This window comes from Sebastes umbrosus, chromosome 21 (genome assembly GCF_015220745.1).
Source record: "Sebastes umbrosus isolate fSebUmb1 chromosome 21, fSebUmb1.pri, whole genome shotgun sequence".
In the NCBI taxonomy this organism is placed as follows: domain Eukaryota; kingdom Metazoa; phylum Chordata; class Actinopteri; order Perciformes; family Sebastidae; genus Sebastes; species Sebastes umbrosus.
In genome coordinates, this window is record NC_051289.1 from 10009872 (window position 1) to 10026601 (window position 16730).

The following is a 16730-nucleotide window of genomic DNA, read 5'->3' on the forward strand; positions in this document are numbered from 1 at the left end:
GAAGCCGGCTGTTATTCAAAGGGTGGATATTTTAGGATGTGGAAACTCCTAATGTTTCTGGCAATTGTACGTTGAGGCGTGAAGTCATAACAGTAAAAGAGCTGATTCATTTTGGTGACACCATTTCCACAGAGTCACTCGCTATAAAACACCCTCTTCTGTCTGTGTACTGTGCACATTAATTTAAAATTGGCCAATCCCCAAAATTCCTGTACTATATACACATAATTTATATAAGGTGACAGGAAAAGTGAAAGACAACCTGAACCACCTCGGTCGGGCATGTAGTGAGATGAAGAGAAGTCTAAAGTAGGTGAATAAGCCTGTATGCTCTATCTGTATCCAAATGTGAATAGAGCGGCTGAAAACGTTCCGAGTGTGAATGGCAATTGAAGTCTCCGTTTAAGGTATATCGCTTTGGAATTGCATGCAATCATTTTCTTTTCATTTTGGGAATTTCAGCCCACGCGCAGAAGCTCAACAACACAGTGAATGAATTTGGATTTCACTTACATTTCAGTAAGTGAATTACATATAGGACAACATTTTAGGCTGTGACTGAATCAGACACTGTCAAAACAATCAAAGTGGCCCAGCAGGATTATAGATTTAAAAATACATTTGAATGGCTCATAATCTTCTATCATTTCCTCTAAAAGAAAAAAACATTCATTTACCTGTTTCAAGGGTGTGACAACTTTGCACAGCAATTATAGCTCACATTATTCATGTGACATGGTGCACTAAATATCATCATCTTCTGCTCCATTTGAGGAAATACGGCCTGCAAAGCTGTTATTATTCTAAACCACTCACATTAACTCAGTAAAACTTTCCATCGGCTTTGAAAACTCGTAATTCAGCTACCTGCATGTGAAAATTACTCTCCTCGTATATTTGCCTTTGCTCTGTAATAATGCCTTTACATGAATGAGTGGGGGGCGGTTTAGAGCTACATAAATGTGCAGAAGCACCTCTCACTGAGGAGGCGTCGCTTTCATAGCAATTATTACACTCTGTGATTGTGGAAATGTGCTTATTTTCTGATTCATACAGATACACAGCCATTAAAGGTGTTTTGCATCCCTTTCTTATGGAAATGATTTATATTTCAAATCAAAGCTAAATTGGTATATACAGTAGGTCAATCTCTAAGAAAAGTAACATATAAATGAGCAAAGAAAAAATTTATAACAAATATTTTTTATTTATTATACTTGTTGGCTGCAAACATATGGAATCAGAATGAGGGACTTCACTTCTCTACAGTATTTTAAAGTAATATATCTCTTGAGAAAATGACTCTCACAGAAGATAGTCAGATACTATTAACATAAATCCCTCTGCAGGGATCACTGAACAAAGATTAATTTAAGCTTTGGGATATATTTCTTGCTATTGAATCAAATTTCTTTTAAGAAAAGTCAGACTACAAGGGGAAGGTAGCATTGGTCTAAAGTTACCATAAAAATGGTGAAATCATTCTGTCATATAAAGTTAAATACTGTAAAACAAAAACAGCTAAAAAAAAAAGTCTTTATTCGTCAACATACCTATCCACGGAAAGGACAACAAGATCCTCCTGGTCAGCCAGAGCCTCCATGGCCTCCTTCAGTAGTCTGACTTTTTGCCCTCCACCGATAGAGCGGCCCACGTCACCACCCTTCCACGCTTCTCCCATTCCCAACACCTGAGACAGAACACAGGAAGTTTTAGAGCCCAACATGAGCTGGCTTGACACCAAACTACACCAGAAGGCAGCCCAGCAGCACTGCAAAAATACACATCTACCAAAGTCTCATTTTTCCGTCTTCATATTTTTATCTCTCAAAACCAGTGAGCAATTCTGCAAGTGGGAGGAATATTTTCACTTTTCTTCTCATATTTAAGACATTTCCAAGAACTTTCCTAGAATAGGTCAGCATAAGACTATAATATCTATAAAAAAAAAAAAAGAATGTAAAGAAACTGCTTTGGAAAATAGGGCAATTATGTTACCCTTTTCACCCAGTGGTAGCTAGAATTGCACATTTTATAAGCTCCTGTGGTTAAGTGCTGCCAAAATACACTTTCACACAATCTCTCTGGTTTTTAACACAACTGTGAATGTAAAAAGGCACACAGCTAGGGGGAGATGTAGATACAGTAAGAGTGTGAGCCTTGGAGTTTAAGGCAGCTTCATACTGATCATCCACATGGGTCGAGTTACCTGTGGTACTGAGGTAACACCTGAGTTGCAGTCAAATTATCAGGTCCTCTGTTATTCTTTGTTTACTAGTGTCATTGGGTTTGCTGTACAAAGATAAGTGTACACCAACCCTGAGAAACAATATAACCAAGCAAAGAATAACAGGAAATTGACAACATTAACTCTTATTTAGAAAGGTCTCAGTAAGGGCTCAAAAAGGCTAGCAAAGTAGCTTGGAAGTGTTTGACTGCAAGAGATAGAATACAAACAGGTTCAGTAGGGTCACAAAGAGAGGAAGAGGACCACGCAAATGCAGGCGGTGCACTAACTCTGACCTCCGAGCAAAAAAAAACAATGTTTTTTTTTACTGCTGGCTCAGAGGGGAATTGTGGACCCACATTGAGGAGTATCCCTTTAAGAAGGATGTTTTTGCAGCTTGCTGCACTTCATTGTTTCCTTTAACAGGTCTAATCAATCTTGGGAAGTGTGTGTTGAAAACATTTGGCTGCTGCGTGTGTGTCTGTGAGAGTGTAGCATCGTTAGTTGGAACAAACTACACATTTCTGGGCATAATTTTAGAATATGAGAAGACGATCTTACCTTCACATTGTACTTGAAGTAGTTTGCAGACTGCATAAAGCGGAGGAAGCCATCCGTTTCCTCTGTTGCAACAGTAAGGACGAGCAATTTTTCTGCAAAAGAAGGAGAGACATTTCCACAACCTTATTTATGGGACTTATAAAGTCATCACATATTTTCTGGCTACCAAATTATAGGGATGTGCGGATATACTAAGTTGTGACAGTTGAAGTTGTGAATTTAGAGCAAATTCTTGGTTTCGAATGAAGAGTATCCACAGAAATGTGTCTAGCGTTTGATGCTTATATATACAGTAAGTATTGTGATTTCCAATCCTGTGAACCAGGTTCCTTGTAAACCTCAGACCTATGTCAACAAACTGGCAGCTATTTGGTTTAGCAGCCTAAACCTACATCTCAAATTAGGAACATGTACTGTAGTTTTGATTTGATTCAAAAACAGAGGCATAATTTTAAACTCGGACTTCCTTTCTTCTTGGGTTAAAAGAACTCCCACAAAACCTCCAGGACATTTCCAGTGGCCATGAGTGCTAAAGTCTGCGGTTTGAGGAAAGGTTAGACCAAATACAAAAATACAAATTAGCACCATGGCCTCATGTGAGAGAGGCAGACCACACCCACTAAGCTAGTTTTCACTTGTCCTATTATGTTTTGTAAAACCAACCGGGGGTAGCTTTGATTAGAAAGGCCGCAATATGTGATTGTGAGCCAAGGAGGGAAGTACCGTGGATCTCTCTATCCGGTTCATCAAACTCTGTTATTGCATGACGGGGGAGCACTCATTCATTTACAGCTTCCAAAAGATCATTTCAAAATGTGCAAAATGTTGTTCTGCGCTAGTAGTCAGGCAGGCCAACAAAAAGTTAATGACATTTTAATATGGTTTTATAGGACCACTTGAATACTAATCCTGCTTTTCATGTTTCAAGAGTCAATCTGCCTTCTGTTTAATATACAGCACTACGTTCCACTAAACTCTTGTAAATGATTTATTGGACATTGGCAAGTAGGATTGGAAGTGTGAAACAGAATATAGCAGGGCCCTATAAAGGGCCCAAAAGTGCACTCTGCCTGTTAAAGGGCTGGAATACCAAGATTAACATGCCTTCATTGTTTCATTTTTGGGGAAATTTGCCATTAGCCTGGTCTTCATTGATTATTTATCTTGTTGACTGCACAGCAAATATCACCAAGCACATAAAGATTCAAGCTATAAAAAAAAAGATATGTGGTGATGTCACTGTTTTATTTGTGGTACAAATCCCCTCACCATCATGCAAACCCACTCTGTTTGCTATGGAAGGGGAAAGTTTGGATAGGGATATAGACAACTCCTAAAAACAACTCCATTGGAATCAAAAATAATATATATATAACATACCAGACAATCAGTGGTCTGTGGATGTTGAAAAGTTGGACATAAATTGCGATTTTTGACATCCACTGTATTTGTACTTCATTCCTACACCGGAGAGTTAAAGGTACTAAATATGGGATTGGGAGCATTTCTATAACCTCTCAACGGCTCTCAACATGGCGACGGTAAGTCGGGGGCTCGTAGCTAATGGTACTAACAGAGCTAACAGTGCAAACAACAGCAAAAGTGCTGACAGAGATAACAGTGTTAACCTGGGCGGAACCGGAGGGTGGGCGCTACGCTTCTGCGGCGTTGATCAGGACGGCGCTATCAGCTGCAACCGTCAGGAGTGCAGAGCTCGCATGCACGAACATGCACTAAAAGCACACGCGGCCGGCCCAGCTAAGCAAAGCTTGAATTACAACACACACAGAGGGAGAACAACTTCATTCTCTGCTCAGGTAGACATTACTCAGGACATGGCAAATAGTCGTTTGCAGCTTTATTAAGGCTCTAGATATTGAATTTTGCACCTTTAAACTAAACAGCCTCAGGAGATACAAGAGCTTAGGTCCTAGTCTAAGTCATTATTTGTCATCTAAATCACCCACCTACCACCCACTCATCCACACTAAAGTACATTACAAGCAGCCTCCTTGCAGCTCTTTTCCATCCATTTCCTGTCAATGTGACTTAGCCATTCTCTCATCCCAGTCTAGCCTTTGGCCCTGTCGTCGCTCTAATAGCAATTCCAGCACTCCTCTGACACAGACGTTCTGTTACAGGTTAGAAATATTTCCGTCTGTCTCTAACCTAACAGCATCATGTGACAGATAGCAAAAAAACTGGGCAGATTCAGAGCAACATGAGTTTCAAATTAAGCACCGCACAGAGGGAAGGGGTGCCTATTCTGAGCCACAGGTGTGTCCATGTTCTTGTTCTTGGCTTGGGACGATGAAGCACAGTGAGGGGGTTAGTACAGTATCTCCCACATGTGGGAAACACATTTTCAGGCAATTAAATTTAATATGGGCATGCATGAAGACCAATTCATCTGGCAAAAGATGTGTTATAAATATAGGGATAACGGCGCACACAGAAGTGCCACAAATACCATGAAAAAAGAGAGCCTGAAAGAGAATTTCAAACACAGCTTAATTTTTAAACACCTTTGTACAGCTGGCCAAAGTTTGTGTGTGACTGTTGGATTGTTGGAAAGTTACAGAAATAGTTGGACACAGCCCCCTCAATCCGATGTATGAAAGGTACGGGTGGGAGGAGGGGGTCTCCAGAGCTATTTGACCGTCCGGCAACCAGTTCTGAGAGTATACCGGTGCCTCAAGAATTGTCTGCTGGGATTTATTGGCAACATTTGGTACTTCCAGGAACATTCTCTATTTCATAATGCTGTGATTACAGCCAGGACATGTGTTTTGTATTTCTCTTTGCAATGATTCAGTAAATGTCCCTGTGCCCATAATAAAATCACAACCAGTAGCTTTGTTTGTATTTGTGCAATGAAAGCATGTGGTGAGCTGCGTGTTGTGATCCCTGCTCTATTCACTTAGTACTATGACTTATTTTAATTTCCTAAACTATTAAAAGTTGTACTTTTGCACGCGCCCAGAAAACAAAAACGCTGACTCGCTGGCCGGTGATGTCAGGCAGACATTGTCATCAGAATGAAACAGGCCAACAGCTCACACCAATTACCCCTTGGTGACTTTGCCTTGACCTTATGGAACCACACATGTTCCTCTGGCTGTAAACATACAGGCCACATCAGTGCACCCCAACAAGCAAGCTCCAAGTTAAGTACAGCCTGGAGATACAAACCACCTTTGATTTAAAAGATGAGACAGGCAAATTAATTAAATTGCACATCTAACTATGATCACAGGCTAAAAGTGACCAACCTTGCACACTTTAAATGTTGAGCAGATTATTTTTAACTGACTTTCATTCATAATTTATGCCATCACACGGTCTTATAGCACGTCCTTTAGCACATCTAAAAATATGTAAAGGAAATTTTGAGTGTTTTTGGTTTTCTCAACAAAGTGGTCTTTTGGTCCCTTTTTGCCTCAGGTACAGAACATTTATGAGGCATGCCTTTCAGGTCATCATTGATTCCACACTGTTCGGTTTGTATATGTTTGCTTCCACTAGGGTCCATTATCCACAAGCATAGTATTAACTTCTGTGTGTTCACAGTTGTAGAGATGTCAAAATACCATACATTTAGTGGTCAATACTAATACCAGTGAAATTCCACAATTCTCCAAACCCAGTACGCTACCACGGTAAAAAACAAAACAATAAACACTTTGAGGTAGTGTTAGGAAGTTAAACAGGTCATAATTCGGTATTTTGTATTTATATTATATAATTTATATTGCTGTGAAAACATCTCTTTCGAACAACTGTATTTATTTAGGTTTCTCGCCAAAAACTAAATTTTACAAGATTACATGATAATACTATTTTTTTCTGAATAGAGCTTGAACATTGTCTGCTACCAGCTAACGTTAAGTAGCGTACCACCTGCCAATTTTTCATCATAGATTTGTTGTTTACTGTAGTGTTCTGGGAAAAAATAGGGTGCGTCCCCTGAATGCGTCGATGGTGAGTTTATTGCTTCCGGATTTTAGACACTATTAGTCTCAAGCTCCCCCGGTATCTATGGTACCTGTGATACTGTAGAAAAATTTGTACTGTCATGTCTTCAGAAGTTTGGTATCGACTTGGTACCGAAGTATGGGTTCTTGTAAAATCCCTACGCAGATGATATCTAATTCTATGTTACACCGGATGATCTGCACCCACTTGTTATTTAAATGCACATTTACTAAGTTAAATTTTATGTGAACAACCTGGGAATTACTCTATTACCAATGTACTACTCTGATTTTAATTTTGATATCTGTATTTTAGATATTACCAGAACAGGCACATATTTACAAAAGGTACAACCTTGACCCATTGTCATATTCAGTTAGCCCATGATCCCATGACACCAACCAAAGTGAAATAGATTCCCATGATTGAAAGTAATATTGTCTCACTTGATTTCCCTTTGCTTACAATTTAGAAATAGTGTCTGGGTATTTGCCCTTTTCATGCAACGTGCAGACCGTACCTTATTTTCTGTTCATAAGAATGGCTAGTCTCGTACTGCTTCATTGTTCAAATTAATCAATTAAAAGGAGAGAAAACAATTGTTCAAGGATAACAAAAGTACAATACTACCTTCCAATCTAACTACAAAATGTAATCCTGTGCCAGTTGTCCATTCCTTTGATGTGTTTATATAAATCCCATCGATAATGAAGCCTAACTGGGAGACAGATGGCAACACACAAAAGGAAAGTTTTTTTAGACAGCAGGGATTTTGGAGGATGAGTGTCTAGTCAGAGTAAACACAGCAAGCTCTCACGTCAGTACTGTATGAACAGCCAACGGGAGGAGAGGAATGCAGCTCATACAGTGCTGCTGTAACTCTTCTTTGAGAAAGGCACGGATGCCAAATGGTCTTTCTCTCTCACTCTTTCTCCGGACCACATGGGCCTAGCCGTCTAGGTAAACTTTCACACTTCGACGAGCAAAGGTTCTGACTCACTGGCTGGAACTAAGCTTAAGTAAGCATTTCTTGCAGAACGGAAAGCAGTATCATGGGAATGCGCCCTGGCTTTGAGCATAAGGATAACAGGAGCCTTCCTCTTTGAGGAGACAGTCCTGGGCAGTGAACACAAACCCCTGTTCTTTCTATTTTGGTCATCCAAATAAACAGTGTTCACAAAAGGTGTCAGGCAAAGGAAAGTGCAAGTAGTTCAGCTAATAATCCTGCATGTCTTTGCCCTTGCATTTGACTGAGCCTGACTTTAATCCCTAGGTAAAGCAAGAAACTATGAGATGGGGAAAAGAAAAATGATTGCTTATAACCAAGTTTGACCTGATTTGCACTTGCACGGATTGCTCAGCAATGCTTAATTCTGCTTTTGTGAGTGCAATCCAATGTGCCATGTCTGAACCTGGAGATTTGCCTGAGGATGAGCACCCTCCTGAAAAGCCAGCCCTCATATTAAATGTGAATTTAACTTTAACTCAAGTCAGTGAACTGAAATAATGAAAGGCGACATCACTATCGGTGGTACATGGAGAGTGGTAAGAAATTGTTTAAATGCGCTGAGTGTAACAGACTCCCACCAGGCATTTATTCTTCATGAATGGGCCTTAGCCTTTGAGCTGTGTCAAAATCTCAGCAGTACAATAATGTGCACTGCCACGTTGTACAGCTGAAACCCCTCATTGTATTACTCAAAGTAATACAACCTTTGTATCTTGGTGACTGTTTTCTCTAAAAGGAAATGCTGTGGAATTTCGAGCCAGGTTGCATAAGAAGAAATTTATAGGAAAAAACAACATTGCAGTATTTTGTTGGTATGTAAAGCATGGGTTGATGTCGACATCGTTTGGCCACCTCAGCGAGACAGACATGTCCCGAGTAAATGAAAGGTACTACCTTAGCAGCGAGAAATGAAAAGGCAAATAAGTCTGTGGCCTAATTTTTCACAACAGTAAAGGAAAGACAAGCATTTTGAAGAAGTCAGCGTGTAAGCGAAGACACACAATCCATATTTTGGACACTGAACAGAATAAATCAGAGCAGGAACAGAGCTTATCTCTCTCCATAGAGGCCTGTATAACATTCCTCAGAGTCATTCACATCCATTTTGCAAAATATAAAAGGCCACGTGTCATGTTCTTATCTACTGTCGTGGTTAATGTAACTCTGGCCCTGCTTATACTTTAGTTTATGCTAAAAAATTTGTTTCAATGAAATGTTTAATTTCTTGGATAAGTTATTCAACTCATTTAAAAAATAATCACATTCAAATGGTGCTGCAATTTGGATATTGGGTCACAGCTAGAACCAGGAAGGTGTTAATCTCACCAACAGTGCAAACACGCATTTAATCCAACTGTGAAATAATACATAACTACTGGACTTCATTAAATGGATGCATGCAGAGTTGTTCAGAAAGGCAATTATTAAACCTCCAATAAAATACATTTTTGGCCACTTGGGAACAGCGGAAATTATTTACACATCCAGCAGTTATGGAGCAACATTATCATTAGTTTGGATCCAATATTCTTAGTTTTTCAATATTCTCTATCAGCTCCGTTTTTGGTTCTCTATCAACTCCTGGGGGAAATATCTGGCTGTTCAGCTGCTACTGTAAATGTCTGTCTGCCATTTGGTGCTGAGGAGGTTGTGTATATACAGTGGGTTTGTGAAGCTCTCCCACTATAAACAACACTGTGAGAGCAGTGAGAGTGAACCAAAACAGGAAAGTTGCGGGGCGGACAGCTAAACAATGATCTGAAACCCGCTATACAGCTCCATACATCGAGGGGAGCTGCAGATTAAGGTGTTAATTCTCTGTATATTCATCACTATGAGCAACTCCAGTCCCCCCTGGAAGGCATTCGTAGTGTTGCACTCGGTTGTACATTTAAAAGAGATAGTTGTGTAAAGAATGAAAAAAGACAGAGACGAGTTCAAACCCTGCCTCTTTTGTCACCTCCGCACAGCTGGCTAACCGCTGTGTGAAGTGGGTATGAATGTGTCGGAGTGTCGGTTACGGAAAGTGGCGTTGGAAAGGTGCCCGGGGACTCTGGAGTTTCCTGCGCAGTTCTGATGAAGCATACTAGCAGTTTAAAAGTGCTGAATGTGAGATCGGTCGCATTTCTATTGCCTTCGCACGGCTCTCAACATGGCGACAACTGAGCCGGCAGCTCGTGGCTCGCGGTGCTAACAGCGATAACGGTGAAAACAACGGCTAAAAGCATGCATACTCAGCCCGGATAGGTCAACAAAGCGAGGAGAAGCTCAGATTACAACACACACAGAGGGAGAGAGACTTCATTCTCTGCTCAGGTAGACATTATTCCTCTATATCTTTACATAGCAAATAGTTATTTGTTGCTATATTAATGCTCTAGATATCGTATAGAGAACCTTTAAGGACAAAGACTTCTTGAGCACATTTGCTTAGTGTATTGGACTGAATTTATACAAGAAGAATAAATAGACCCAAAAATCAATTCATGCCGTCTTTGTAGACAGACATAGAATACATTTCTTTAACTGCTTAGTCCTCACTTAAGTAACTCTTTCATCCATTCAATTCTCAGCCCTCAGCTAAACATAGCATATTATCTGACCTAAAGATTTTCCAGCTTTAGAATGCATTAGAAATAATGTACCTACATGCAGCTTTGGCACAGAAGTATCACTTATTATCTAAACCCCCAGACCTGCAGACATTCCTTTTTGCTTAAAAAATACCATTGTTGCTACCTTGGTAAGTAACCCATGTGTTTGTAATTAGCCGTATTCAACGCATTTTATGCATGGATACAAAAGGGTCTAGAAAAGCTAATGCTCACTGGTTGGGTAGTCAGACATTACTTTAGCTGTCCACTAAACTAAAATAGAGTTTCTTTTCTAGTGACGTTTCAAAGTCACCAATAATTGATAAAACGCACACAGGGCTGTGTAGTGCATCTGCAGAAAAGGCCTGTGTTTCCAATTACATACAGTATGTCAGACCACAAGCACTTGAGCCTCTGGATGTGGCATGATGTCACTAGCATTAGGCAAGGAAACAATTTTGTCGTCTCGACTCACGCCATTTTTGAATCAAGAATAGCTTATTTATTTTACCCTACAAAAACTACTGTAATGCAAAAAGAATGAAGAACTAATCTAATCTGGTTTATGTCAGGCAGTGCTGTTGTTAGTGCAGTCATTTCCTCTGTTGACCACAGTCCGGTGTTACTGTAGAGCTTTAAATCCTTCTTTGTTAACAGGAACACACACGTGATTCAACATAATACATTTAGAGGTTAACAATTTAGGTTTAAACAGTGTGTTTTCAAATTTTTTGTGCTGAAATTGCTGTAAGTGGAAAGAAAACCACAATTTGATGATATAAGATATTATATTTTGATAATATTTCCTGCAAAGGAGATATGAGCCAATCATTGTAATGTAAAACCACATGCTGTTTCTTTGAAACGGCTCATGTTTCTCCCTTCCTGGAAAGTAAATTGAAAATTCTTTAAAGATGAGCAGTGAGATGCTCCCTAACTGCAAGTTTGGCATCATCTACAGGTTCTCCTCAGCTAGCTGATTTATTTCAACAGGCTTCAATGATTTCTAAATACAAACTGAAATATCTGGCTCTTAAAAAACACAAACAAAAGTCGGTACTTTGAAATTATTGGATAACCTGTTGTGATTCGACCAAGGGATAGTTTCCCAGTAAAAAGCTGCAAGCTGGTCCTGCCTACTTCTGACAATTGTTTACAGATTTTAATTGTGATTGTCTCATTTTCCTGTAGCCATTTCCCTCCTTTTTAAAAAAAAACGTTATCACATTGGTATATTACAGTAAATATTCAAGCCTTAGTCCATTTAGTATGTTGACAACTATTAATGACTACAACTTAACATAAAGTTGAACAATACGTGGCGATTTCAACAGTTCAAGATTCAACCAACAGCTCTTGCCAAAGATCAACAGCTGCTCAATTCCCACTTTCACACAGTCATCATTTAAATGACTTGCTAGGTAGGACAATGGCATATTTACTAGTCCTGACAACTTAAGCTGAAATGTCATCTGTTTTCAGTTTTCCTTGAGAGGAAGACATTTCATCATTGGAACTGTCCGCTTGATATCCTGCCATCTTATCTACTTGATAGTCGGCAGAATACCTCAGACAGCTAAGAAAAAAAGAGACAAAAAAAGCAGACAACACAACGCATATTTGGCTGGAAAGGAGGCACGAAAACGACCTTGTGGTGATACAGTGACAATGTTCTTAGGCATGATTGCAGGCTTGGTCTGCCAGCAGGGTTTGTTAGATTGTTAGACTGGAATTTCAGGCAATAGAGCGCTATTATACAGCATATAAGGCATGGACAACCTTAGGTGGAGTTTCCTTTTCTTTTCTCTATAACATGCTCCCTGCTGACACATCAGTGTTGTTGTCTGGGAAAGGTCTAATCTAAAGATGACTATTCCGTGGAAACTGTCAGATCATACTGCGTAATGGCTCTTTTCTTTGTCTCCCACACATACACTCCCCAAGAAATGTGTTGTTTCCAAGCAAATGTCAACATCTCTCTGTAAGATAGTGTTGATATAAAACAGATCTCATTTAGATCACCACAGCTTTTATCGTTTTCAGATATTAATGTTCTCCGTTAAATCCAATATAAATATACTCTGTCAGAGGTGCTGTTCACACAGTCAGACAGAAAATAAGTGAAAGGTTCCTTTCAGGTGGCTGGACAGTGGGGGTCTACGCCGCCCAATTTTGTAACTTTCCAAAACCGACAAACCAACAGCCACGTCCGCTGTTCACAGCGATTGGCAAGGTGCGCATAGGTGAGAAATGGGCAGAGCCCTGCATTCCTTCTTCTTTCACTGTCCCTTTTTGCTGCTGAATTGCACCGTTTGCGTCTTTGTGCTACAACCGCTGGAGAGTCATTGTGGTCTTAGAGGAGAGTTGGCAGAGAGGTACCAGAATCTGCATTAAGTGTGAACTAACAGAGAAACACTCTCCCTACATCTGCACTGGTGGCATTCAACACAAACCAGGAAGTGTGAATACATTTATGCCGCCTGTAAATGCAATATTTCGTGTAACCTTTTTATTGTTTCCTTTCTAATCACTATTTCTGCTTTGTAATACCCTGTCAGGATGAGCAGCATCAGGAACGTCACCCTGAAACAGAACATACAACTTGTTCTTTTTGATGTGGTGTTCTAAAGGAGAAGTTATTTGCTTCACTTTTCACCCCAATAATCTTCTTCTTTGTTCAGGAAAGAGGAGAAAAAAGTGTTTGACTTGAAACTTGCGGGAAAAGATGACTCATCAGGTTGATATTCCACACTGTTAACACCTCATAGAATAAGTGTAATGAAGTGTTTCTGACGTTACGACCCAGACAGGCCCCACAATTTCTGATTATTGGACTATCACTATGAGTCAAAAACAAATGGCTCCTATTTGGATTAGAAAAATAAGAGAAACAAAGGCACGCATGATCTACATCTAAAATTGGCATATAATGTGTAACGCAATGCCTCATGCAATGTGTGTTGGGTCTTGTGCTTCAAAATCCTACTGCAACACAGCAAACTATTCACGGAGTTAAGCTGCGTTAACTGTTAATTGAGTCAGTAGAATTGCTCGCCAGTGCCTTGTTTAGTGCATCACAACACCTTTAGTGGTTAAAGAAAGGTTTCACATACAGAAATTGAGTCTAGTCTAAATCCCATTTTGCTGTTTTGCACACCAAGGGAGTCGAAACATCTGTGTATGATGTTCCCTTGGCAATGAAACGTAAGGAAAAAATGAAAAAAATGGACTAAATTTTGAATGTATGTTCTTTTGACCCACCCTTTTTCCTACAGAAATCAAATCTATTTAATCTATTGATCTAAAAAGAAAAAAGGTTTCTGCTTTTCAACCATTGTAGCAAAGGCAGTGCATTATATACTTTAAAAGAAAAATAGAGCTAAGTAGCAGGAGCAACATTAAACCCAATCCAATTGAAATACTTCATATAATCACGTTAACGTCATTTAATGAAATCTTAATTGCACTCAGTTTGCACGGTCATATAAACTAAAGTATGAGAGCTCTCTTTTACAACTGCTAATCTACCTTTAAATTCCATTCATGAGAGATTTAGTAGTTTATTACATTTACCTCCGGACATAATCCCCCAGGGATAACAAGGCTTTATAAGCAAACATTTTTAACCCTTGTAAAGTTAATGTGGCTACTGTATGGGAGACACCCAGTTGGTCCAGGACAAAACAAGCCTGTGGAGAGTGAAGGCATCTGTTGTTGCCCTGCCTCTCCCAGCAAAATGCATCATTAAAAAAGTACCAGACTTAACCTACACACGATCCCACAGCATTTATGACATCAACACCGGTATAAAAACAAACAGCACCCACTTATGTTGATGTTTGCAGGTCTTTACAAGATTCCCTGAGACTGTGAAAAAGGGCTGTGTTTTAACTGAAATGAGTTAACGGTAATTTAGAGCAATTGAGCAATAGGAACAACATAAAACTGGGTGCTTCAGACAGCTATACATGTACTGTATTATATAGAGCCTGTCTCAACAGCTGATCAGCTTCTGCTTGGCTCTACTCCACCAACCTTCAATTATAACAGGTTTACAACCACTTCTCTGTTTCTCAAGCACATAATTGCTTGTTTGCTATTAAATCAAATGCTAATGGATTTCTTGCACATTGTGATTTATGGTAAAGCATCAAGCATTGCTTCTATAACTGCTTGCTCTGGTTTTCATTGGAGCTTAAAATGCAAAGCAAGTGTCAACAAGTGAAAACCCTCAAAGAGTCGCCTCCAATTGGTTAGTTATTTCGTTGCACTGACATTTTACAGCCTGACGTGTATATACAAGACGCTGCCAGACAACATCAAATAAAAAAAAACAGGAATGTGTGAAACCGCAGACGGTTCTTTTGTGGTTAAGCATCATGTAATTTTACGCTCCAACATATGGAGAGCTCCACAGATTTAGATCCACGCACAGGGAGACACAGGCATGCAACCTGCGCCTCAAGCAAGTACAGTAGGTGACATCATGTCTAAATTGCATCTTCTAAAAATAGATAATTCAATATTCTCACACTTGGCAGCTCTGATATGCAGCTATAGAAGACGATCCAACGTGGATTAAATATGATGTAGCTTCGTGCGTAATGACGCAAACAATAGAGAGGAGGAAAAAAAAAGTTTCTTACCTTTAGGAATAGGCGCAGGAGTTTGAGGTGTATCAGTAGAGTAGAGGCAATTTGCAAACTTCATCCAGCATGAAAACACAAAACAAAACTTGAGGTACTCCATGTCTGTTATTGTGCGTGTTTCCCTGGACAAAGCTGGACTATTATACCTCCCAGCCCGAAAAGCAGTGGCCGGGTTCAGCCCTGAAGGCTCGTAATGTAGCCGACGCTCTCGCGATAATAAAATAATAAAAGGAAAAAAAAAAAAATCCTCCTCCAGTGGTTGTGAAGTTGTCTGGACGCAGCAGCTCTGGAGACAGCTTGAGCTCCAGGGAAGTATAAGTAGTGTAAAGCAGGAGGACTGGAGAGCAACAGGCGTGGTTTCTTAATTGCGACTGCAGCCACTTGGGGTGAAGTTCCAGCCCACGAAGAGAGAGAGGCAAGATAACGGTGTTAAAGCCCTGACACAGGCACGTCCTGCGCGAAAGTTTGACTAAGCACAGCTGCATTTGAACCCCCCCACCCCTTTACTGTAAACATACCCCTCCTCTGGTTCACTCCCACTGAGTACCCAGCGCCTGTCTGGCCAACACTACTCCACTTCTACACTAGAAGAGACTTTCACTAGTGTAAACCGTGGAACAAAACTATAAAAAACACATTTAATATGTGTTAAAGTTCAACATACTATATAGTTTTGTATAATTTTTTTTTATTTGTTCCATCTCTACACTGTAAAAAAAAAAAAAAATGCATTTTTTTTTCAAGAAATTTTACATTTTTTGTCTGTATTTCAAAATGACAAGAAAATGTAAAAATGATATGTTTCATTTGTGATTTATATGTAAATGGTCTTAGATTTACAGTATTTATTGTAATCACAATCGTAATTATCTGTATTTAATCTTTTCTTGATCATTTTTAAAGCTGATTATTCAGTTTTTATATGTTTATGACTCTATTTTAACAATTAATTTATGTTAGAAGAAAAGGATTTCATGGAATTCTAAAAATATTTCTTGTAAAAATACAGATTTCTTTTACAAAACTTCTGAGAGTTAATGTAAATTTTGACTTTTGCAACGTAAAATTACATGTTTCATTTGTGATTTATATGTAAATGGTCTTAGATTTACGGTGTATGACTATTCTAACAATAAATATGTTAAAAGTAAAATATTTCTTGTAATATTACAGTAATAAAGGCTAATTATATAAAGATAATTACTGTCTTTTTTTTTTTTTTACAGTTTATTTATGTTAATTAACGGACAGTATTTTTCCCGTTTTTTTTAACAGACATTTTCTGGCGCCCCTGCTGCCGGAAAATTTTCGTTATTTTACACTTTTTTTTTACAGTGTAGCATCAAAATGCCTATATAGGAGCAGTGGAAGAAGTATCCAGATCTCTTAAGTCAGTTAAAGTAGAAATACCACAGTGTAAAAATACTTGATAGTAAACATTTAACATTTAAACAACAAAATAAATAATAATAATAAACTTTATTTATATAGCACTTTTCAAAATAAAGCAGTTACAAAGTGCTTCACAGTTTATAATAAAATAAATAATAGTACACAGAATGAAAACGTATACAATTTATAAAACGGAAGCTGATACTCAACAATAAAAGCAATAAAATATAAAAGAACAGAATTAAAAGACAAATAAAACCAAAAACCAAAGGATTTGCAAGCAACAAACTTATAAACACGCCAGCCTATAAAAGTGTTTTTTT

The 16730-nt window shown here is 38.9% G+C and overlaps 1 protein-coding gene across 2 annotated transcripts in view; it reads right to left on the reverse strand.

The window, feature by feature from the left end:
• Positions 1 to 15475, reverse strand: part of plod2 (procollagen-lysine, 2-oxoglutarate 5-dioxygenase 2) — a 34926-nt gene extending 19451 nt beyond the window's left edge. For both annotated transcript variants that reach the window (XM_037756970.1, XM_037756969.1), the window contains exons 1-3: positions 15013 to 15475; positions 2789 to 2880; positions 1554 to 1690 (exon numbers count right to left, since the gene is read on the reverse strand). In XM_037756970.1, the coding sequence (XP_037612898.1) occupies positions 1554 to 1690; positions 2789 to 2880; positions 15013 to 15115 (332 nt within the window). In that variant the 5' untranslated portion in view covers positions 15116 to 15475. The remainder of the gene's footprint in view (positions 1 to 1553; positions 1691 to 2788; positions 2881 to 15012) is intronic.
• Between the last annotated feature and the right edge of the window lie 1255 nt (positions 15476 to 16730).